The sequence below is a fragment of the Gymnodraco acuticeps genome, unplaced genomic scaffold (genome assembly GCF_902827175.1).
Source record: "Gymnodraco acuticeps unplaced genomic scaffold, fGymAcu1.1, whole genome shotgun sequence".
Classification (NCBI taxonomy): domain Eukaryota; kingdom Metazoa; phylum Chordata; class Actinopteri; order Perciformes; family Bathydraconidae; genus Gymnodraco; species Gymnodraco acuticeps.
Genome location: NW_022990271.1, coordinates 2,865,578 through 2,890,759, shown reverse-complemented (window position 1 = coordinate 2,890,759; position 25,182 = coordinate 2,865,578). Strand labels below are relative to the sequence as shown.

Here is a 25,182-nt window from a genome sequence, read left to right as displayed (position 1 = left end):
TTACCCCCACGAAAGTCCCTGCTAGAGAGCAGAGAACTGCTAGAGAGCAGGGACTTTCGTGCGGCTCTCTTGTGAGAAAAGAGCTATATTTCTGAGTGGCTGGGCGGATTGCAAACCACGCCCCGTAAAACTCCCAAAAAGTTTTGTGAAGCCGCCATTTTATTATCCTCGCATTAGCATTATTAGCATTAGCCCAGCGCAGAAACGCAGAGAGACTAACTTATGGCAACACAAAATAAAACATGGGAGCGGTGGAGATGAGGAGGTGTCGGCGTTCTGGCGATTTACTCGGAAGGCTTCAGTAGAAGCTGCTGGGACTCCCAGCAGCTTCTACTGAAGCCAGTCCCTAACTCCGGGGACTTCCGGCCGGGGACTTTGGGCGGCAGTATACGCCGTGAAGTGGTTTGCGGCCTGCCAGTAAACTTAAAGCAGAAGAAGAAGAAGTGACGTCAGCGGCTTCATTTGCCTAATCCACCCCCAGGTTCAAAGAGTTCTCATGAACTAAGTTCTCATGAACCTTTGTGGGAAAAGTACTGCGGTGTGAATGCGCCTAATGGTATACTAAAATCCATGTGAAAAAAATTGCTTCTCACTGTTCTCAGGTCAAATATTTATATGTGATTAAAAATGCGATTAATTTCGATTAATTAATTACAAAGCCTCTAATTAATTAGATACATTTTTTTAATCGAGTCCCGGCCCTAGTAATAATCAACTTAAATCACAAGGACACAATATGGCTCTGCTAAAAACACTCACTCTTACACGCACCAAAGTTATATTTATCTAATATTTAACTCCCTCCACCCCCGCATACAATCCCGTTTAGAAGCCCCTCTTCTCTAATTCAACAACGTTGTACGAAATGACATTAAGAGAACGGAATTTACAATTAAAAGGCTGTTCAACGTGTGTTGCTAACTTGATTCGGTATCCTAGCTTAATCTGTTATCTGTAAACGTTCCCTAAATCTACTAATTTAGGGATAATCCACTGACATCCTTTAATACACATGTTCATTTGAATCAGATGTACTGATAATATCTGCAATATAAATCTTTAAACTTCTTCTTACCTTGGCTTTAAAAGTCCGTCACGAACGGTTTATTATGCTGCAACTCTACAGCTCTGCTAGCCTTGGCGCTAACTTCCGGGGAACGATTGAGAGGCTCCACGATCCGACATTGCTGTAAAAAAGTGGTCCATTGGAGTGAACGGAGATGACGTAACTCTCAGTCTTTATGGCGCTGGATCAAGCCATTTGTTTAGTACAGGGGTGGGGAACCTCCGGCCTCCGGGCCGTATACGGCCCCCGAGACAATTTTGTACGGCCCTCGAGGTAATTTATAAACACACGCAAAAAAGAGAAAAATGTAAGAAATCTAGACCGCAACAAAATTAAACAAGCGAGTGCCTGTTTTTCCTGGCCAAGGTCATGTTGTTGCTGAACACAACACGAGCCTAACGTGTCATCACGTGGTATATGTCTCGACTGACAGGGGTGCAGTTCTGACGGAGAGCACCAGAACGCCACTCCAGCACTTCAGAAATTGCAGTACCGATAAGGAGCAAGCCCCCAGGAAGTGCGCCGGAGTCTGATGAGAATATTCGTGCTGGTCAAACGGCGGTACTACACTTCCTTTAGGTTGCTGGGCCCGGAAACACCTTTTCCCATTGACTTACATTGGGAAAGAGTGGTCTGTAACTCGTTGGATAATTTGTTTTAAACTAAATAAACTACCCAATATGAACGTTTGTATAGCCCTTATTAAAAACATTCGTTCCTCAAGTTGTAAAAATGTGCTAATAACGTTATTCTGAGAGTTATTTCCCTCGGCATTATGAACGCGCATCTAACCCACGGGACCGCGCCGCCCGGCACGTTCATGTTACGTGTTCAGCACTACATGAGTTTCTCTTTACCCATGGATGCACAATAACAACGGACCATATCGCCTTACTGCCATCCCACGGAGCTGTAATAATGGATATATTGCACATGTTTGCTGGAATTCATCATTTGTAAAATATTATACTACATGGGCTGTATGATGTAAATCTTGTACCGTAAATGTTGTATGAAATAAAGTTAATATTACCGACGTAGATTAACGTTCCTGTAGCTTCTTATTGCACTTGCAATTGTTTTAGTTACTTGTGGGCTACTTAACATGAATAATCACAGTTACTATCCTTTTACTCCATCACATTTAAAAAAGAAATAAGCTATTGTTATTTTAACTCCACCAATTGACCATAACAGGCTTCAACATATACATTTTTATATATTACCAAGTGGTTTCATGTACAACCCACACAAGTATCATGCTAAATGAAGCTCTGTTGCTTGGATATCACTAGATCCTGATGTCAGCGTAATATAAAAGTACATAACGATTGATGTGTAACTTAGCATAATTTACTAGCTAGCCGCTAGCTGCTAACTGCCGCCTCGTTAATATAAATCCAGTACCATGCTGTCATGAACGCGCGGTGCTGTTACGTGTACGTAAATTCACGTGCTTAATGTGAACGAGCCTTTTGGGCGGCGTGGTTAAAGTTGCGCATGCTCTATGAGTGCACATACGGGTACTTCTCAGGCATGCCGGGTAATCTGTGACGTTTCACTCTCTCAAAAGTTGGGCCATTTTGTCATCATGCGCCATTGAGCAACTCTCATAGGAATGAATGAGGCCCCGCCTCCCACGCTGTATCCAGTTCTTATGATACATCCATCATAAGGAGCCGTACACATGCCGCAGTTTCTGCGTGTCTGTGTCTTTACTAGTTGAAAGCCCAGTGGCGATCTGCTCATCTGTCATCTGATCAATGTCAATAACTTTGTTGTTATTAGCATCTGGTTAGCTAGCTATGCTAACGAATATAAGAAGCTTTTTCTACAACCAGTGAGGTAAAGGCACATCTTTATATGATCATTATAGTTATAAAAAAAATAAGAGAATAAAGTAAACAGGTATAAAATACTATACGACAGTAAAACAAAGTTATTATTAATAAAGAAGAATACAGTTTGAAAGGGGAGTGATTTGTCAAATATTCATAAAGAAAAATAAATCTGCTTCCAGTTCTGTTTCATATGGATGTTTAGAGATGTATCCATAGATCTCCTAATTGTGATCTCAAAGTGCACCAGATTGATGCTTTTAACTTCAACATTTAAAAAAAAATCTTCCCGGGGGAGCATGCCCCCCGGACCCCCCTAGAGGAGGTTAGGTCCCCCCCCCACTTAAATCATGTTCACATGGATAGGAAACAAAATACATTTGCACACATCTTGTGTCTATATCTTTCTGTGTTGGTGGTCACGCCACACCGTGCACGTGCCTGAATACGCGAGTCATGGTGAGATATCTGGATTAAGAGGTTGCTTTTTCTTTGCACAGAATGAAGTGAATGGGCTGTGATTTTAGTTTTTTTAAGCAGAGGTCAATAATTTGTACGGCCCTCTGAGGATATTGTAAAAATTGAAATGGCCCTTGAGAGGAAAAAGGTTCCCCACCCCTGGGTACATTGTAACAAGTAATTTGATTGGCCCATTGACAATATATTACACAATCCAATGGGCTTATCAAATGAAATTCAAATCGGGTGATAACAGATCGTGAAGAAGTGACTCAGAAAACAGATTTTTCCAAATTCTTTAAAGGTTTTTCAAAAATAAGTAATGGTTTCTGCTGTTGATTTCACTTATAGTATTCTGTTTACCCGTATACACTTTTTTAAATAAGGCAGCTATTTTAGAAAGTGTGTAGGCTTGATTGGCGTGTGTTGGTAAATCCCACAGATGTGGTTAAATCCCCCTTACTCACCCATAACAACACGGCTCACAAATGAAAATCCATAATGCGTTGTGGTTTTTTTCATACACCTAATTGTGGGAAATGCAATATTGTTTACTTATACCGTAGTATACAGTGCCCAGCCATAGTGGGAAGACAAATTGGCAAGTGAAAAAGGACTTCATAAATGTTGATATCTCAATGGGCTAAGGAACATTACTATGCAACCGCTTTGTTTTGCTTTCAAATGCACAATTTTACCATGCTGGCTATTCTCTTTCCATATTTTGTCACTGTCTTGTCGAACATGCTAATGAAATTGAAATGACAAAACATAGGCATGTCAGAAAGTAGTGGTAAAAAAAATGCTAAAGTGATCTTTTAAAAGGTGACCCTGAGATACATTAGTGGCCTTTAAGTGGATATGAGACTGCAGCCTGAGTGGCTGACACACATAGGCTTGGAGTACTTGTGTCTGAGCATCAATAATATACATTTGTATCACCATTTGGCCTGTCACAAGGCTTTTACTGAAGCTAAAAATCATAAACACATTTACTCTTTAATCAATATCATAAAAAATATGGTGCAGCAATGAGTGTTCCTTTTCTCCTGAGACATGGGTGCCAAACACGTTAATACAGCTTGAACATAATTTATGGGTTGAGAGGCGCCACTACAGCACTTGAACAGTGCTCAATTGATTGAAAAGGCTGGAGGAAAATAACATTTTCTGCAATGCTTATAATGAGATGCCCTGCACAGCGACTGATAATGTGTGTATTGTTGTAGACGAAGAGGATCAAAAACAGTGATGTGACTTCTTCTCCATCCTGGCAACATACAGTTTACCATTTCAATGTCTATGACAAACATGAGTTAGAGTATTTTGAAGCAGTTCAAACAGAAATGCAAACAGGGTGCAAACATATGAAGAAAAACATTCTACAATCACTACAAATAGAAGTGGCTAATTTTCGTGCCAGAAATAGAAGTTGATACCAATATGGTTTTGGAGGAAGATGATTATTTTGCTTGTGAATTTGCTTTGCTTAATTAGCATATTGTAATTGAAAGTGTTTTTACTGTTTGTTCGATCATACATCAGGTCCCATCTTCTGGGGTTCAAAGTAGACTGGGGTATAGTCTACATAGTTTATCCTTTTTACTGTTATTGCATTTATTGAAATACATTCTGTGTATCCTTGTGGCTGACAATCCAAGATATACATTTGTTTTATTAAACTATAATACATCCACTCAAGTATTGTACCATTTCTGACCACTATCAATAATGGGCTGACCTTCAACTAAAACACACAAAGCATGTAAAAAAAGGGGCCAGCTGTGGCTCAATCTCCTACAGAGGTTACGGTACCTGGACGTAGCCGCCATTACTCTGCAGCTTTTACATGTGCAAATTAGAGAGCAACCTTGCCTATTCGTTATGGCTCAGTATGGGGGAGTGGGGGGGTCTCTCAGAGACTAAAAAGGCCAAGTTGCAGAGGGTCATTGCCTGGAGCATAGCTTTGTGGGGAGCCGTGCTCAGCCCTCCCTGCAGCATCTCTATGAGCAGAGGATGGTGGGAAACTCAAGATAAATCACTATGGACTCAGCTCATAACCTCAGCACCAGACCCTGCCCTCTGGCTGTATGATATGCTGCCCCTTTATCAAAACGGGCAGGGGCAGCTTCAACCTTTCTGCTATTGGCTACTTAACAATGACACATTGTGCTAACATGACCCATGCAGGCACACACATAGGACTTACCTATACATTTAAATCTGATATTTGCAAACAATCAAGATATTGAGATAAATATAATATACATTAGGGACTTTGTTAGAATTAATCTCTGTATTTCTTTTAGACCCCAATCATGTCAGGTCAATTTGACAGGAACAATATAAAAATGTGAACATAACCCAAGGGTTAAACTACACATGTGATTTAGCTATACTTCAATATGTTAACAGTCAATCTCACTGATGCAACTGTAAACATAATATTATCTTAAATTGGGCATTTTCTACATTACAAGTGTATTTTCCTTGACACATGCTGCTGATAAACCATCTGTACTTTTGGTTAAGTAGGATTATTCTTTGTCTTGTTTGGCTGCACATCGCATATTGGTTAACTTTGCTAGCTGATGTGTAGTACATACATACATAAATGCATAATATCATGAATATTGGAATGCACACAGTTGGTCAAGCTCTGCAAGGGCTGAATAATTTAGGAGAGGTTTAACATGGCTTAAACACAATCATTTGTTACAGTTGATTCCTCAGACAAAAACAGCAATTAAAGAACAACTAAAATATCACTTTTATTTGTTCAAGGAGGAGGATTTTTAAATGTGAGCTTGTCATGTTAATGTTACAGGTTGGTGTTATTTCTTTCACAAAAGGTTTTACAAGAATTCCTCATTAACCAGAACATGGAGAATCTGGGCAGTGTGAGCACAGCGAAAAATAATATTATTTTGCTATTTCTTTTTTTTCTATTCAAATAAGCCTGCAGCATATTTCACAGCAGTGTTTTGAGGGAGTGCAGTGGTGGGAGCAATGGATGGTGTCAGCAGAGGAAGCTTGTTAGCAGAACAACACCTCTGGCTTTCATGAGAAAACCGTATACAGACTGGGGGGCATGTGTTCAGATCTACAGGCATTGTGAGGTCCTGCAACAAATGCACTCGCCTGATGAGCCCACCATGTCCATGGAAACAGCAAGAGCCTGTTACACAACAGTGCTATTTTTACTGAAGTGATTAACCAGATCACAAAAAAATGTGTGTGTGTATGACATATGACATACTGTACTTTATTAGCTTGAAACTAAAATGTGGATTCATAAACTAAGATTGCATTTGTTTCTTAAACAAAACAGCAGGGCTTGTTTCTGTTTGCATTGCATTTAAAATAAGAGCATGACAAAATAAATCGTTTTTCAAAATGGAAAGTTGGTTTACATTTTATTTATTCAGATTGTTTAAAGCTTGAAAACTTTTTTCAGGAGAGCAGTAAGTCTGGACTGCGACCCGGATTCAATATGCACAAGATGGAAGGATGGATTTTATATTAATAAATAATTTAGGCTCACAATCTACATCCCTTCAGTTTTTATAGATTAAAGAAAGGCATTTAATCACCATCATAGATCAATTGAGATGCACAATACTATATATTATGGCCTGACATGCACCAGGACCATGATTGCAGTGCAGCCAAACTTGAATAGGAAATCATTTGAACCTGAAGACCTTTATTTGCCCGCTGCTCATTCAAGAGTTGTCCCATAGTGCTTTTCAGCGTACCTCCGGGTGCTTCTGGATCACAGGCATTCAATCTCCTTCACTCCTGGATCTGTCATTACCATCACATCTGAAGCAGGCTGGCGTGAAAGGCAAATGATTACAATAGACTCTCCTGATTGAACTTCACTGACCTTTCTTCAACAAATGTCTCTTTAAAAAGCGCCAGTGAATGTCAAATTATTCCCATTCTTCTGTCGGGAGGGCAGAAGGATCCAGTCCACACTGCTTCATCTGGACGGCGATGTCGAACAGGTAGTCGTAGCATTCACACCTGCAAAATGCAGCAGTATTGTTAGAGTTGGAAGATAAAAATACAGTGTAAAGAATTTGAATCAGTTTTTTCTTTGTTACACTTGCCCTCGAAACAAATACTATATATTCTAAGTCATAAACCAGGCCAAAGAAGTTAATCGTGCTGGGAGGGAAATGCTCACATGGTCTTGGCTTTTTCCCACGACTCGCCCCAGACATAAACGCCGTGTCGACGGACGAGGACAGCACATGAGTCGGGGTATTCCTCCATTGCCCTGGCCATCCGGTCCTTTAAGTCTTTTTCCTCCGGTGTATTTTCAACAATAGGCACGACCAGAATGTCATCATATCTGTGTATATGCAGGGTACAAAATGGCAAATTACACCCAGGCTGATAACTTTCTCAGGCCATCATTTTACATCACAGTACTGTCAGATAGAGGCTGCCTGTTCTCATAGACTGACACCGCTGTCTGTCGTACAGCCACTCTTATTTGGGGGCAATCAAATCAAAGTGATACAATAAATCCCGCTCTGTACTGAAACTGGTTTATCAATCAATCAATTGTATTAGTCACATTAATCGTTCGAGGTACAACTCCAATAAAAAGCAATCCTGTCAGCTCCTTTAATGTGTGTATCATATGCCACACCTCCTCCTTTTTCTTGCCAGAGTCGTTTGCTCTGTCTGATCAGGACACAGAAAAAGAGTCATCTAGCCAAGTTTTCCAAAAAACAAAGTTTCTGTTCCGTTGGAGATCGCTTTGGCCGTGGTGGCTGTACAGCAAATAACCCAACTGGCAGCTGGTGTCAAATCCCTCGGTGCCACCTTCAATGGTCTTGCTTGTTGAATTAGTTGGAATCAGGACTGCTTTTAATCTTTAAATAAATGAATTGATTTTCTGTTTTTCTTTTTAATTGATGTCCTGGAAATGTTTGATTATTCGCCACCTTTGATTACTCTGATGTTTACATTTGGACCCTTTTCACGGTATAATTATTAGCCCGTGATGGACAGTAAAGGCACAGGTGTAACATTAATTTGTCTTTGGCTCTTTTTCTGCTGTAACAACATACATTTCCCATTTGTGGGACTAATAAAGGTATTCTGATAGATATTAAAGGTGGGGTAGGTAATTTTGAAGAAACCGGCTCGAGTGCGCTAGAATTTGAAAATACACAGCCGGAAAAAATCTGCCACTTCCTCACAGAGCCCCTCCTCCAACACACACAAACGCGCACATGACCAATGAGGGCACGAGATAAGTTTGTGCACAGATGGAAGGCTGACAGGCAGGTAGGCAATCCAGTTACTTTAGCCGGGCCGGCTAAAATGATTGGTCGTGCTTTTTAGAGTGCTACTGCTTCCACAGGTGACATTTTTTTATGGATTTTTTGTCAAAGCACTTCAGATATTCATTGCTATCGGGATGTTAAGAGCATTCCATGGATTATAACAAAAAGCGTATCTCGAGCCGGTTTCTCAAACTTACCTACCCCACCTTTAAATAAATAAACATTGGATCCATTCCATGAACTGTCAGTGAGTGACAATGGCTCACTCAAATGGAATGCAAACACCATTAATAGGTCAATGCCATCTCTGCTTTGGTGAGTCAAACATTTCTTCCGTTGAAAACCGCTGCCAATCACGTAGCAGAGATGCAAGAATTGTAGTCATGTGTCACCATTGTGTAGTTTCAACCACAAACAGGTTTTTTTAAATAGACGAAAGGTATCATCAAACGCAAAAGGAAAGTCATCAAACGCCATCTTCTTTGTTGCAGTGTGCTCGGGCTGCAGGATGGGGGCTGTCAACTTATCAACGAGATCATCAGGAAGTTTGGCTCTTTCCTGAGAAGGAAGCTTCATTATTTGGAAGTGGTGTCAGAGAGGAGGAGTCTCCAGAAGCTCAGAAGTATTCAAAAGTACCTCTTTACATTTTCTCCGTGGATGACATCTCATCAAAGTTTCTGACAACATGGTACTTAACGTGCAATAGCATTGACCACAGTTATTGAACATATTGAATTACCATCTACATTTACCAATTCTAAGATGCAGTCTGTATATACGTAGCTTTATATATGCTTGCATTAACCTTACTGACATTGTGCATCCTACCAATATTTCATGTATTTGTACACTCCTTACCGTTGACTGTTTTGACAAGTTTGCAGCTATGATTTCTACTGCCAAGATACCTTCACAAGGAAGACTTAACAAACACACTTGACTGAGAAATGAGGATGCTTCGAAACTTTTTGGACTACTAATCCTTCTGCTTGATTACATACCTATAGTTGGTGCCTGAGGTGCCCTTACGAATCCCCTTGATCATCTCCTGGTGTGTTATCCTGAACTCTTTGCCGGGATACAGCAGTGTTGCCATGACAGCAGCCTTGGAGTGGGTGTGTATTACTGCCTGTGCCCCTGTATTTTAGTAAAGGAAAAGCAGATTTTTTAATTCTGAGTGTTGCCTACTGGTAAGGTCTTTCTAAAATATCAATTTGTACACAGAAAGACCACCCACAGAGATGATCACACATCCATGTGCACTACGCTTTGAGATTGCTTTTTGGGTTTTAATTGTTTTTCTAGTTTTGGAGGTTTATTATCGGCTAAGGAGGATAACTGCACTTTGACCTGGTGTTCCAGTTTAGAGGGGGAGAGGTTTTTCATTAAAATGTTGGCCTGTAACAATGCCTTTATTAAACAACTGTATTATATGAGTAGAACCTTGTCTGCTTTTAAAATATTATTTCCTGGCATTGTATCCAAACCAATATTTCTACATATCAGATTATATACTTTACCATTACATGCTTTGATCCTTAGTTAAGAAAAAAGAAGATCAGAAGGGAAATGTCTGTCTATTATGGATTTTAAAATGTTTGTTTTCATAGCTGTTAGTTACAGGGTTTGTTATGACAAAATACTGTACAACATCCAGTTATTATTCAATTAAGCGTAATGAGTATATCATTAACTCCATTAAAAACAAAAGTTGTTATTCAGGTTACTAATTAATTATATCACAGTCTGTTACAGTGGTATGTATGGTATGAATGTATTATTGACTCACCTCTCATTATGTAAGCATTCATAAAAAGCGGTGTGCACTGGCTCTTCCTTAAATTCTTCCAGGCAGGTGGACAGCTGATGTCCCTCTCTTCCATGTCACACACAAACATGTCTTCTGGCTGAGTGACAGAAAGAAAAAAGTATTTTACACAAACATAAGTATCTGAATCAATCTTATTATTTATATTTGTACTTAGCAAGACATTATTTCACACTGAGGTTATACCTGTATTCTCTCTTTCTGGACGCCTGATGGTGCAACGTAGATCTGCTCTCTGTGGGTTATACAACAAACATTACGGTTTATATCAACAGCAAGCTGAAGGCCAGGAGAATAAAGTAGATATTGAAATTGCTTTAGTTTGTCAAAACACAATGGACCATCATGGCCTTGTGCTGCACACAAATAACTGAACTGTTTGTGTTTAGGAGAATGTTATGGTGACAAGGGTCAGCTCCAATGTCAATCATGTTTCAGTGACTATCTGATGAGTCATCCCTTATTACAAAATGAGTCATTGTCAGAGAATGTGTCGCGATACAGATTGGATCAATCTACTGAGCATCAGCTCAAAATGTTTCATGATTCTATTTTTGCAAAGATATTGACAGCCTATGTTTCCCCGTAGAAAGAAGAAGAGAAGCTATGTACTTTTCTTTAGTGAGCAACAAACAGCAGAAAAAGGAGAAGCGTATTGATTTTCTTTGAGAGGCCGCCTGAGGCTCTGAATCATTTCAGAGCCTAACAGGAACACAAAAAGACCTTTCAAAACTTAGAATTTAGACATGCACTGAGAAAATAAAAATACTCTCATTAGAATATTTGTTTAAAATCTTGAAAAGGCTTAATAAGAAGTCAAATGTGACGGAAAGTTCTCTCGTGAATCCTTTTAGAGTTACAATATGTTCCGGTCAAAGTGAAATACCAGGGCAGATGAGCAGCAGTCGCTAAATCTAATTTGTTTTCATATGGAGTTTGTCAAATTCCACATGTCAAACAACTATGAGCTGATGGGTTGCGCTTTATGTGGAGCTGCCATCCAAAACAACACAGTTCAAAGATGTTTGTAATAACCGGTCAAAGCCTTCAGTTTGAATTCTGTTCCATTGTGGCAAAACCGTGTACTTTACACTGAAATTGTACACATTGTCAAAACAGATGCAACAGACCTTACATCAGCCGCGCTGCACCTTTGTGAACATTTAAATGTACAAAAAACATCTACTAAAACAGATTCAGTTTTTGGCATGATTGTCAAAATATGCAAGCAGGTTAAATGAAGGTGTGTGATCTTCTGATCCTACACAATGTTCTGCAAGAAATTGAACCAGAAACCAACCCTCGTCTCAGGCTGATGCCGCCGCCCGTCCCCGTCACCCATCCCAGCTGGTAGAAGAGTCGGCACAACTCCGGGATGAGAAGACGAGGATGCTCCTTCTCCTGGAACAGACACAACGCTGTCAACTAGGTATATCCTGCTCGAGTTGAACAACTTTAACATGATCAGAGTGAATACAAGTCAATAAACTTCAAATGCACATGGTTGAATGTAAAAGCAGAGTGTTTCTGATACTGATGTTAGCGCTCTATCAGTACGGTCATAGATTAAATATTTTTCATTTGTGATTAAAAAAATACGAAAACAAACAATACAGTCAATCGATCCAACTAGAAAGCATTGCCTTTACAGCCAGTCAGATCATTTGTCTGTGCCATAGAGCTCTATTGTCCGACAAATATAAAAACATCAATAGCCCCACCATTGAAGTCGGTGGCATGCTCGTTAAATACCACGAGCACACACAGTAGAAGTTTTCACTCACCCCACATGCTTGAACACACTATTGTCCCTTCAGATGTGCAGGACAGTTTACACAGCCCTAAACTGAAAGCCGCGGGCCAAAATGACACTTAGTTTGAAAATGCTCTAACAGTCTCACATTATTAAACTAGATCGTGATGTGCCAACAAAGGCAAAGAAGCGCATCACAGCATGAACTGATTCTTCTCTCCTGGATGACCTGACATAGATAACAAAACCCGCTGCACTCTGCACTTAATGAGACTCCCTGCTGAAAGAAGAAAGAACAAAATAAAGTGTTCTTCTTTCATTTAGCTGTATTCATGTGTGCAGGTCTAGATTAGACACATTGGGCATCCATTATGGCACAGCTTACATGATGTGCCAAAAGGATGTAGAAGGAGTGATTGCTGATTTGGGAGTTGCCATGGAGTTTCACACAGGTAGGTTAAAGACGCTACATCATCTTACATTATGCAAGACAATAGTATCTGGAGTGAACAGATTGTATTCCTTTTGCCCACAGATAATCCTACAGAGAGTTAGGTTTTCCTAAAAGGTTTGTTAATTGTTTAGAAAAATTGTATGAAAAATATGTGAAAAAGGGTAAACACATTAGCATGAGTACTTCAGCTGTGCTCAGAAAGTGATAATGAATTATTTATTTACAGTCTCAGTAAATAAGCATGTTTTAGCAATCAAGAAAAACGGTAATTCACAGCTTAAAATGGTCCCTAACTAACACCACTTACTAACAGGCTTGAAACTATGTGCCTTAAACAAGGAATGGAAGACAGACAAATATTGAGGGACAGACTAACGCATTGCTGGTTTCTGCTGGGACATAAAACAAATATATAAACACAAGCAGCGATCATTTAAATGTGTTAATGCACTGTGTTTTTGGGACTGTCTCCTCAGATGCTTGTGAATTCCTACAGCTGCACCAACTGAGAGTGTGTTCCGCGGCTGCATCAGGCTAAAGGATGGCATCTGCTCTGTCTGGGAGGCGCTACAGGACTCCCCTTCCCCTCAGCTGCCACCTTGCTGAACTCTGAATCAATCAAGGTAATAGTAACCCCCCCCCTCCCTCCCTCCCTCCCTCCCTAGCCCCAGATAACGCCCCCCACAGCTCCTGCCAGTGCCTGCACATTGGCACTATGACTGGCTCTGGCTGCTACAGCATGCTTTTTACTGCTGCACTACTAACACCTGCCTGTTTTCTATATGCATACTTATATAGCTATATCTACATTGTACTATATATTGTGTCATGTCATACTTTTGATATTATGCTTTTGTCCAGCTCTTTTGTATACAAGTATGTTTTGCCTACCTACTTCTTAGCATATAACTCAGTTTTTACTGCCCATACTATTAATACTGGATAGATTGTAGCGTATTAATAGCCATTACCTAAATAACTATTCTACATTTTATACCTATTTATTTTTGTACCGTTTACACAGTTTATTGCTTTGCCTTTATTCTCAGTTATTTGCATTTCTGAATAGATGCTAAACTGTCTTTCGTTGTCTCAGAATGTGTAGATAACGTACGTGATGACTGCTACTGGGAACTGAGTTAAAATGTCTAACTGTGGCAGACTTATATCATTTAAGTGAATTTGTGTTGCATAACATCGTGTGATGTGTTGATAATAATAATAATAATAATTCCTTACATTTATTATAGCGCTTTATCAATGACTCAAAGCGCTTTACATATACACACATTACACATATATGATACATGCAATGGTCAGATACTGTGGACAATACCCACAGGAGCAAGTTCAGGTGAAGTGTCTTGCCCAAGGACACACCGGCTTTACAGACGCAGCAGCGGCGGGTTTCACCCCTTGATCTGATGATCATTGCACAGCGCACTGCGCCACACCGTCCATCTTCACGCCTCGAAGACCTCGAGGCGCTTTTACAGGTACACATTAGTATTATACATGTACTGTGGACAATACCCACAGGAGCAAATCCGGGTGAAGTGTCTTGCCCAAGGACACAACGGCTTGACGCAGTGGCGGCAGGAGCGGGTTTCGAACTGGAGTTCCCCAGCACTCCCCCTTGATCTGATGATCGGATGCACAGACCACTGCGCCACCCGTTCACATTGATGTGTTGTGCTTACCTGTTTCTCAGCTGGCTGTTGACCTGCATCTTGGCAACTGTTGCTGGTGCCACACAAAGACGACATCTCCTGTGAGAAAACATTGACAACATGATTATTCATGGGGGAAATCAGATGCAGATGAGATAATATAGGCAAGAACAAAAGAGAAATGATTTACGGATCCCACTAAATTCTTCTCATTCCTTTACCTCCTACACGTCAGTTGAGGACAAGCCACAGATTATTTTGATGGGAGGAAGGATAGGCAGGCTCAAAAACCTCAGATGCCACTATTGATTTGAATTTCTATTAAAATGCAAGAGTACTCAAAGGAAAAACCTTTAAGCTATGGCTTTTTTCCAATAAGATCAAATCAAATGAGGACTTGACTGTGGATTTAATTGCAACATTTACAAAGAAAAGGCTAATGATGTATGGTGTGATTAGGGTGACAAATAAAGCAGACAGGATTAAAAATGCCTTAATACAAACAAAAATAAACAAAGGAAGTGAATATGTTTTTCTGTAGTATTCAGTTTTTCAGTAAGCATTAACTCAGTTATGATTAAATTAATAAAAACAATTATTTAGTTATGAGTCTTTCATTTTGTGTTTTGTTTTTCGTTGTGAAATTAAACTTTTAAATTAAAAACGTATATTGCCTTTTAGCATTTCGCCCTGCCGACACTAAATGCAAAGAACTCTTATCAGTTTTCATAAGGACATGTAAGGTAGTTATTCCTTTTATTTTTAGACACATTGTTGATACCAAAATGAAAAAACTCAACTCGTTGATGCTTCTGTCCAAGGGTAAAAAAGGGTTACTTTTCTTTTTCTTACAATGCTTCTGCAATATAGTATAGTTGTATAAAGTTGGCGGTGTGCGAGTCGGGTATAGTGTTACTTAACACAGTTTCTCTTTTCGGGTGTGGCAGATTTGATTTGATTTTTGGTTGTTTAACGAACCGATTGAGCTGTAGACTGCCGTACAAAGAAACACCTTAAGGGATCCTCGCGGCTCAGTAACTGCTGACAGCTAATTAATGACAGTTAGAATCTGTTGGCCCATAGTAAACACTGACTTGTTTGATGTTGAAGGGAAAGCTATTGTAATTGTTATTAGATGTCTGAAAGCTAGTAATAATAAAAATCATGAGCTTTATATTAAGGCTGTGCAATTAATCGTATTGTAATCACAATTACGATTTTGGCCTGCCACAATTACGAAAACAACATAATCGAAAAAAACTATTATTTTGCTTTGCTAGGTTGTGCCATATTTGATCTAATTTATTTTAGTCTAATTTATTTGTATTTATCATAGAAGATTTTGAGTATGTTAAGCATTTGGATTGTCACTGTTGGGTTGGGACATTTTCTTTTTACTATTTTTTACTTTTTACACCCTACGGACCGAACTAACAGTTGAGAAAATAACAAGCTGATTGCTTGAGATACAATACTTGTTATTTGACAGACAACTCAATTATGCAGCAAAGTTTGCATTTGGTTAAATTATATACAAATATTTGTACAGACTACATTTAGGGAGCACAGCTTTCAACAGTTTGTACTTCTTGTTAATGACAATCATGTGGAAGATGTTTTGTATAATGAAATCCTTTTTCTGCTACAAATTCAACTATAAGTTCACACACCAACTTAGATGAGCAATACTGAGTCATGAGCAGAGCATTCACATTAAAGACTACTATTTTTGTCTCGTTTTCACAAGGTTGTATTGGTGCCGAGTCAGAATAAAAACCCTGCAATTTATATCAGTTTTTAGCTGATTAGATCCAATTTACTAAATGCACTTCAACAAACAGCAAACTTGATACAATTGATCATTTTAAGAGTTTTTATTTTGGTGTTTGTTTATCTTGTCCTTTTACTGACACATTATCTATTTTCTTGTGAAAAAAAATGTACTAGGCATCCACAATAACTACATAATCCCAACAGACTGAATTAGTGAATTGGAACTACAACACAATGGGTAATTTCATTTTAAATCAGGCTTAATGTGCTTATTTTTCTAATTGTGGGTTTAAGAAGAAACTCGCATATCAGATCATATAATCCATTAAATTCCACAAACAGAATAGGTTAATTCCTTTGTAGGTATTATTAAAAAATAATAGGTCACATAGGGCAAACATGCAGGCGTTGACAACCAGTGAACATGCTTACTTGTAACGTTAGTTACACTGGCAGTGTTTCATAAAATCAATTTACACAATTCAATGATGACATATAGCATATTTACCTGAAGGGAAAGACAAAGCCAGTTTGATGTTTAGATAACTTAGTAACGTTACTCGTGTTACCAAACGTTACTCACTAAGCTTGAGAAGTATTTTGCCTACTCAAATAATGTTAAATATGGCTTACCAAAAGACTGTACAGCACTCCTTAACGTCTCGTTTTTGTAGCATCAATAGGTTCAATTGTTACCGCATTTAAAACAATACAGGGTAAATTAATCTGTGTGCGTTGTTGCTTCATTCTAACAGCTGACCAGGCTCCAGCTACACTAACTTTAATACAGGTTCGTTTAGCTTGCAAACTCATTGTGTTGCGGCACAACTACCATAGTTTGACCTCTAGTCGAAAGAGCAGTTATATGTGCATACAAAACATGACTTCTTACCTTTCTTATCTTGTGAAGACAGTCTGTGGATACAATATGTGATGCCAAAGCAGCTAACGTAGCACACAGCTAGCACCGCGTCATCAATGTGCGACATACACTGACTCGCCACATTTTTCTGTTGTCTCAAACGTTTTGCATCAGCATATTAGGCTAATATTAATGGCAACAAAATAAAGGCAATTTCAATTATTAAATGAATCACGCAGGACTGTCCATGTTAGTTATACTATAGTTATTGTATTATTTGGTAAGCAGCAGACAACTTAAATGTTGTGGTTGAGTTCAGTGGTGAAAGTAACTGTACATGTAGGGGAGAGTGGGGTAAATTGAGCCATTTTTTAGTTATGCTGTCCTCTAAGCAAGGAGAAATGACACATAGTAAAAATGAAATATCACACCTATAATTCAGGATGTCTCCTATCAATGGCAATGATAATAATTAATATTTGATCTAGGGCAGTGAAAATATTACTTCTTTAAAAAAAAAATCCTGTGGCTCAACTTGCCCCGGGTTAGGGGTAAATTGATCCAGGTCAGGGGGTAAATTGAACCACTGTTCAAACCTGGGCAATCAATAAATAACAAACCAAATACAAGCTTAGTTTTTCAAATATTTTTAATATAAATTTCGATTGAATTGGTTGATTTCTTTTTAACATTTTAAAAGGAAAAGTAATCATACAAATGGTGATACAATTTCATACATCTTACCAATCAAACACAGGGCAAATTCAACTTTAAATGTAGCCTACAATGAGCTCTTATTATCAACTTGGCCTACTTTCATTAATTTCTCCATTGAAAAACTGGCTCAACGTACCCCCTTCTCCCCTACTCAAGTAGGATACTGTACCTAAGTACAGTTTTGAGATACTTGGACTTGACTTAGTTACTTTGCAGCTTTAGGGTAATAATGTGAAACATAACCAACACCTAAATAAGACTTTAGTTACACCTGGAGTACATTCAAAAGCTATCCTGCAGTAGGCTACAAAGTCATTAACACTAGCTGCACCTTTACCAGCATTAAACACATTAGTGCATCAATAATTATAATCAAAACATATATTATTCTTAAATAGACCAATTTGCATTATAAATACTTTTACTTTTGGTACTTTAAGTATATGTTGATGGTAATACTTTTGTACTTTTACTTGAGTAAACTTTTGAATGCAGGACTTTTACTTGTAACAGAGTACAATCTGGTACTTCTACTTTAACTTAAGTACAAGATCTGAGTATTTTCCCACCTCTGTTTGAGTTGTACATTTTAATAACAAATCCAATAATAATGCATCCTATATTATTAACCTTTGTATGTAAACATTCAATCTGAAAAGTAACTAGAAGGCCAACAATACCTGATAAATCATAAAACTCTGGGAATTACTATGTTTTACACTTGAAGTAGGTGGGGTAGGCTATAGAGCCTATGTACACTGTCAGAAATAAAGGTACAGTACAGGTACATTTTTGTTCTTTAAGGTACAAAATATACAAATGTACCCTTAAAGGTACACTCATGCTCCTGTATGGTACTAATAAGTACCCTTTTCAAGTAAAAGGTACGCATTACATATGTATTGCGGAAAAGGTACATAAGTGTACCCTTCACATAGTGAATGCCTATAGCCTGCAGTGGCTCTGCTCACTTTATTAAGTTTGAATATTTGTTCAGGGTTGAAAGTAACCATGTAGATCACCAATAAGTGGACAGTTTATCAAAAATAACGGGCTGTTTTTTTCAGGTATTTGAACGACCTGCTGCAAATACCTTGTGGTTTTAAAAAATATATATATATATTTTTAAATTTTGTTTTACAAGTAGGCTATTTCACTAATTTCATGAATGATATGTGATAATAAACTTGGTTTAATTTAATTGTAATTATTATTGCTGTGCTTCGCTGAGAAATAGACGTTAATGTTACACAACACCTGATTGGTTAAGAGAGCTGAGAGCGGGAGATAATCTAACGGTCATATTTGGCCAGATTGAAAGACTACGTATTTTCTAAAGACCTCGGTGTTACATGTAACATGGCGAACAGTGGGACAATTTATGCCTTGACCTGTCTATCCACTAGTGATATTTTCACCAAGGTAGTAGAATATGGGATAGAAGTAACTGAACTGGAAGCTAGGAAATTCAGAGGTAAGTGAACTTTACCTTCATTCATGACTGGTCAAGTAGCTAACATTTAGCTAACTAAGGCTAATGCCTTTCATGAAAAGACCGGGGAGATGGTATCTAACGCTAGCTAGCTCCATAGTCCTTGGAGAACAACAAAAATACTGCCGGTTAAATGTTTTTGAATGTATTGGTCATAACGCAACCGTGTGTGAAGCTAACTAACGTTACCTAGCTAACTGAATATAGTTAGCCTAGCTAGCAGAGCGCCGACGCTAGCCATTACGTTATTTCAAAGACAATGTACATACAGTGAGCGCGCGATGGAGGCGTTGTGACAGTTGTCTGTCTACTTTGCTGGATGGGTGATTAGCATGGTGGCTTTCACTAAAGCTCACAGACACGGAGCTATTGACCAACATGAATCTGTTCATTGTGGAAAAGGCACTCATATTTATGTTTCTTCTGCTTAAATAAAGGAGAGATTCTTCATTTCCAAGACAACGTTAGTTAGCCGTAGCTCAAGCAGTGGCGTTTTCTCCCGGAGGCCAAGGGAAGCCAGGCTTCCCCTGTTTTTTCGGATTGTAGTTATAATTTAAATAAATAAATAAAAACACGTTTTGTTTCGATAATTCTCCTTTGCTGTGTGTTGCTGCCGGCCCGTCTCTCCCCCATTCTCATTGAGTATTTTACAAAGAGTGAAACAAACAGCGCCCCTCTAGATGTTATGGTAAAACAGTAGATTGCACTCACTGTTGCGAGAGGAGGCCAGCCGAATCTGGCTTCCTTTGGTGAAAAAAAATGGAGGGATTGACCAATCAGATGAGGCCCACGTGACGCCCCTGCCAACCTGTGATTGGTCAGGGCCATGCCAAGGGAAGCCAGCCGCCTCTTGCTTCCCTTCAGAGGCGGCTGGCGATTTGATTGGACACTGCCATCCAATCAAATCACATCAACATCAGTTTTAATACTGTAACTGTCTTCACCGCTGTTAGAAATTATCAAGCAAATGAAGCATTATGGAGGGTGGAGATTTGGCGTACTTAATCAAACATAACTTTACTAAACTTCCGCTACAGCAGCAACTAACAATTAAATCAGATGACAGGCCAATGGCCGCACTCGAGCTGTGTGTACACAGAGGAAAAAGGGAGAGAATCGGACGTTCAATGAGGACAATTATGTCCGCACGGAGTGGCTAACTGGAAGCGCTAAACTTCAGCGTCTATTTGGCTGGCCATGTCTTCTTTTTGACAAGGATTCGTGCTCCCTGAACAATCCTTGGGCAACTTCAGGATTCATCGACCTTGCCAACCTGTCACGGGCAATTGAGAGGCATGGTAAATCCAAAAATCACATAGATTGTGTGATTGTCTGCATACATTAATAAGTAAAATGCTTAAATTAATAAGGAGAGAGTTTCAGCTGGAGAGTGCGTGAGGACCTTTCGGTTAGATAACAGGCGTGTGCAAGTCCTGCATCTGTGTGATACTTATTGTAAGTCGCTTTGGATAAAAGCGTCAGCTAAATGCAATGTAATGTAATGTAATGATACAAATGTGTGTCAAATGATACCAGGCGCTGTAATCACTCATCTGGTTACGTTATTGACCACCCCCCGACCCAAAAAATGGGCTTCCCCTACATTTTTCCCCACGCCACGCTACTGAGCTCAAGATTAGCTACATCTGTGCTAGTGTAGTGATTGCTTGACATGAGCACATGCAGACATGTAACGTTATGCGGGAAGCAGCCGTATGCGAAGCTACCTATGAAATGCCCCTTCACACCAACGCAGCTCCCGTTCTAGCTCCGTGCTTGCTCTTCTGATTCGAAACCGGTTTTTCTTCCCCCCCTTTTTGTTCACACCGCCTAGAGCCCGACTGGTGCTGCTGCGTCATGACGTCACCGTTTACGTAGCTGATTTTCTCCCCATTGGTGCTCACAACAACAACAATGGGTGCCTGCGTCGGGTCGATGATCCTGTTACTTTTAATCATACGAAGCCAGATTAAATTAAATAACTACTTCTCCAACCTTGCACTTTTCTCCAGAGTGCCGTGGTTCATTGTTTATTAATGTAGTTCATTCTACTTGTGATGGTCGGACATGGCAACCTGTGCAGCCCATGTATTGATTCCATCCGATAGCTGCTATAATACAAAACAAAACGTCTGCCTGCCTGCTCTCCACAATGATCAATAACAGCGAACGGATGGTCAAAGTCAGTGGCGAGCCGTGACTTTTCTACCTAGGCCCTCTGACCCCACCCCCCTCTTCCCTCGAAAAAAAAAAAAGAAAACGTTTTTACGTCACAGCCTATAATATACTTCAGCGGAATATCAAAACAGCGGCCCGGGGTGCAAAACGCATCAATGACAGCGACCCTCTACCACACAAAACAACACCATTTATATACACACCTATCATGACAGGACACCCACAGCCAAGTAACAATTACAAATGAATTAAGTCGGCACGGCGGCCCACATTGAAAATCACTTTGACTTACCTTTGATGATCAAATCACCTAAACACAAAGTCCATCCTCCTGTCTTTTTGGATGAAGAACTTGATGGCGTCGTCATGCAGCTGATCCTTTGCTTTTAAAGCAATCAGCAATTCCTTCTCGATCGAAATTAAGGCCAAGTCTGACAGTCGGACTTGCCCAGTCGTGGACCTCGAGTAGCTTTTTATGCGCTTCAGCGCAGAGAAGGACCTCTCCACAGAGGCAGTGGACACAGGTATTGTCAGGATGATGCATGAGAGGGTGTACACCTGTTTCATGCTTTCACTCAGTCCTTTTTTGAGGAGAAACTGATGAATGTCGGCTGGGCTTTTCCCCAAAATGTCAGACATGCCGTACATCACGGCGAGTTCCGTGTGCAGTCGAGGCTGGTCGAAATATCCGCCATAGCTCTCCATCAAACTGTTCAAGGCAGCAGTTGGGAAATAGTTACAGTAATGCCCGAACTGTTGCGGGTCCAGAAGGGCCAGGAATTCCAGCTTTTTGTGGTCACTGAAGCGGTTGGAAATCTGGGTTAGCAGGCTGTCAATTACGCTGCAGTGGAGCTCCCTGTACCGTGCACGAACGTCTCCTTGAGCTCCACGGCCGCGCGGAGGACCAACCAAAGCCTGGGTTTCATCGTAGACGCTGTCAAAGTTCCCCTTCTCCTGTTCAATTTGTCGCTGTAGCTGATCCACTCTGGCCAGGCAGAACTGCATATCAAAACCTTTGTTCTGAAGTATTTCAAAAACAACATCCGAGTAGGAGAAGATAGCGTGGAAGGTTTTCAACCAAAAGCTGAAATCGAAGCTGGTAAGGAGGGTGATGTATCCATCAGAGCAATGAACAGTTTCGTCATCAAACTCTGTGTGATGGTCTACGATGTGCTCGAACACCTACGAGAGTAATGCTTAGTTTAGAAAAAACAACTTATAGACCTCCAGTAAACACTAAGATTAGCTTTTCATTTAATGTAATACTAGCATAGTTCTTTACCTTCATGTTTTTATGAGTGGGTAGTTTCCAACACTAAATCATTTCTTTATTATTGTTAATATTTCCATTACGTTCATTGTTATTATTATCTTACCTCTCTCAATTCCCTGGTCTTATCTGCCACTGTGCACACCAAGCGAGAATGAAAGCACCAGCGAGTAGGAGCTGCCCGTGGAAGCCTATGCTGGCAAATATCATCCAGTAGCTTGGTGCGCTTTGCTGAGCGGCTGAAAAAGGTGGCCAAGCCAGAGAGGTGGGAGAAGAAGACCTTACACTCTCTTATCTTGGAAGCTCCCTTTGACAAGTCGAGATTTAAGATGTGAGCATAGCAGTGAATGAAAAGGGCCTGTGGAATTGTTTCCTTAACTTTCGCTTGCACCCCATTCAATCCAGAGGCCATAACAGCTGCTCCATCGTAGCACTGCGCGACCACTTTGTCAATACAGCCACTCTCCCTCAGGAACTCCAGCAGCCGTGTAGCTATGGCCTCTGCTCGTTTGTCCTCTGTCACATCTTCGTACTTGAAGAAACGCTCTTTTATCCCATCGTCAGTGACATATCGAAGCACATATGACATCTGCGCCACGTTGCTAATGTCTGTCGTTTCATCCAACATGACCGCAACAAAAGGTGCCTTCCTCAGCTCCTCTTTCATGCTATCCGTCATTACACTAGCGACAGCGCTGATCAGGTCATTCTGAATCCTTGAAGATGTGCCGGTAAATACTGTTGATGTGGCGAGGTGTGTGTGCAGGTCGCTGTCATATTCTGCCACTAAATCCAGCAACTCTATGTAATTCCCCTTGTTTGATGAAGTTACACTCTCATCGTGACCTCGGAACGGCAACTCCTGCTTGCCCAAGTACACCACACAATTTATCAGGCGTTTCAAAATTCCTCGGTTCCTCTTCACCTTTTCATTATGAAGGATGACACCCCGGCGTTGTTGCTCATCCAGCTGGAGCTCTATCCTGGTGTCCCCAAATGTTTTAAGCCGAATAGTAGCTCTGAGGTGACCTGAAGCATTCTGATGGCGATGTGCTGATTTGGATAAACTTCCTAAATCAGAATATCCATCTCTGGCCCATGACCCACTGTCCGCTCCAAAAAGCAAGCAATCCCAGCAGTACAGCTTGTGTTCCCTGGTTGATCCGGTCATCCAGTTGTATCTGGCGTAATTGCCGATATTAAAATGCCTCTCGAACCGTTTGGGTTTTTGAACCAAATTAAGCTGTGGTGTTGGTCGCCCTTTGGTAATTAACTCCAATTTATCCGTGTAACTCATTCTTGAAAAAGACTCGGTTAGTAGTTTCGCAACGATGTCATCACTATCACTAACGTCAGCCATCGTGAATGAACGTATGCTAATTCCGCCTAGCTTGACCCGTTGATATATCACATGCATAAACTTGGCAGCGCAGCGGGCGGAACTTGTCATAAAGTCCGCGATAATAAAGCCCTCCCATTTAGAGGGAAGATATGATTGGTCAATTGTACTGTCACTTGACATTACTCTCTCGTTGTTTTACTATAGCGGGCCCTCTGTGAATCGCATAGAGGGCCAGACGAGCTTTTTTCATGTAACCCTTCACATTCAAACAGAAACTGAACAGGCAGATTCGAAGGATTTATTTCTTTGGAAATTTTATTTTAAATACAATTAAATCAAGTTTTTTCGGTAAAAATATAACACAAATAATATTTAAAAAATATATATTTAAAAAAAATAATATTTTTTAAAAATGTTTTTTAATATTATTTTTTAGAATATCTTAGGCCCTCACAGAGGGCCTAGAGGGCCCTGACGGCTCGCCACTGGTCAAAGTAAGGTACAAATAAACAGAATCACACGAAGCCTGGTTAGTGTTGCCTGACTTTATAAAGTGTGTTTTTTTTAATAAGTGTGTGGTTGCGTTCTAGTCACTTTGCTCAGTGCTACTGCTTGTTACAACTTGTATTTGCCATACTTAAACTGTTAGCTCAGGTTAATCTCGCCCCACTCCTACGTAAACGTGAAGTATGCGGTTCTTGCTTTTAGACCAGGGGTGCCCAACCTTTTTTGAACCGAGAGCTACTTTTAAAGTTGCCAGTCTGCCGAGATCTACCAGTCCAAATAGAGAGGCGTAGCCATTACTGACAGCCTACTACCTGGTAAATACACACTTCTACTTGTATAAAACTGACCTTTGTACGATTAATACTCCATAAAATACTGCAGATCCTTTATCTTACCTCTTTCTAATCTACACACATACAAGTATTTAACTGAAGTTACACAACAGTGTTATTGATAGAGTTGGAGTTTATTCACACGTCACATACTACAGTGGGTAATGTTTTCAAGAAGCATTGAACAGTGCTGCCACATATGACACAGGAAAACAAGAAAAGACTCTGAACCCTTTCTTTGCCATTATATAAAAATAGTGTTGCTACAAAAGTATAAATTAGGCTTACTAATAAGACAACTCAGATCTGAAGCTACACAGGAATCTGCTGCCAAA

General features: G+C 39.9%; 2 protein-coding genes across 3 annotated transcripts; both read right to left on the bottom strand.

The window, feature by feature from the left end:
* Positions 1 to 6,115: 6,115 nt before the first annotated feature.
* Positions 6,116 to 17,160, bottom strand: apip (APAF1 interacting protein). Of its 2 annotated transcripts, none has more exons than XM_034221311.1 (8): positions 17,040 to 17,160; positions 14,405 to 14,473; positions 11,798 to 11,898; positions 10,684 to 10,732; positions 10,459 to 10,576; positions 9,671 to 9,806; positions 7,556 to 7,723; positions 6,116 to 7,392 (listed from the first exon to the last, which is right to left on the bottom strand). In XM_034221311.1, exons 2-8 carry the CDS (start codon positions 14,468 to 14,470, stop codon positions 7,299 to 7,301), a joined length of 732 nt encoding a protein of 243 aa, XP_034077202.1. In that variant the 5' UTR covers positions 14,471 to 14,473; positions 17,040 to 17,160; the 3' UTR covers positions 6,116 to 7,298. The 2 variants fall into 2 exon arrangements, with proteins under 2 accessions (XP_034077202.1, XP_034077204.1); XM_034221313.1 differs by lacking the exon at positions 17,040 to 17,160 and adding an exon at positions 16,781 to 16,968.
* Positions 17,161 to 21,616: 4,456 nt separating this feature from the next.
* Positions 21,617 to 24,026, bottom strand: LOC117549298 (zinc finger MYM-type protein 1-like). Its single transcript, XM_034221066.1, has 2 exons — positions 22,773 to 24,026; positions 21,617 to 22,578 (listed from the first exon to the last, which is right to left on the bottom strand). The coding sequence occupies exons 1-2, from the start codon at positions 24,024 to 24,026 to the stop codon at positions 21,703 to 21,705; spliced, it is 2,130 nt and encodes a 709-aa protein (XP_034076957.1). The 3' UTR covers positions 21,617 to 21,702.
* Between the last annotated feature and the right edge of the window lie 1,156 nt (positions 24,027 to 25,182).

What these genes read in the sequence shown, in the direction of transcription:
- apip (XM_034221311.1), bottom strand. Translation starts at nt 14,470, where the DNA reads ATGTCGTCTTTGTGTGGCACCAGCAACAGTTGCCAAGATGCAGGTCAA. An exon ending in TCCAGAAAGAGAGAATACAG is followed by an intron (nt 10,577 to 10,683) that starts GTATAACCTCAG and finishes TCTGTCACTCAG; the next exon opens with CCAGAAGACATGTTTGTGTG. An exon ending in ACCTCAGGCACCAACTATAG is followed by an intron (nt 7,724 to 9,670) that starts GTATGTAATCAA and finishes GCATATACACAG; the next exon opens with ATATGATGACATTCTGGTCG.
- LOC117549298 (XM_034221066.1), bottom strand. Translation starts at nt 24,026, where the DNA reads ATGGCTGACGTTAGTGATAGTGATGACATCGTTGCGAAACTACTAACC. An exon ending in AGACCAGGGAATTGAGAGAG is followed by an intron (nt 22,579 to 22,772) that starts GTAAGATAATAA and finishes TTACTCTCGTAG; the next exon opens with GTGTTCGAGCACATCGTAGA.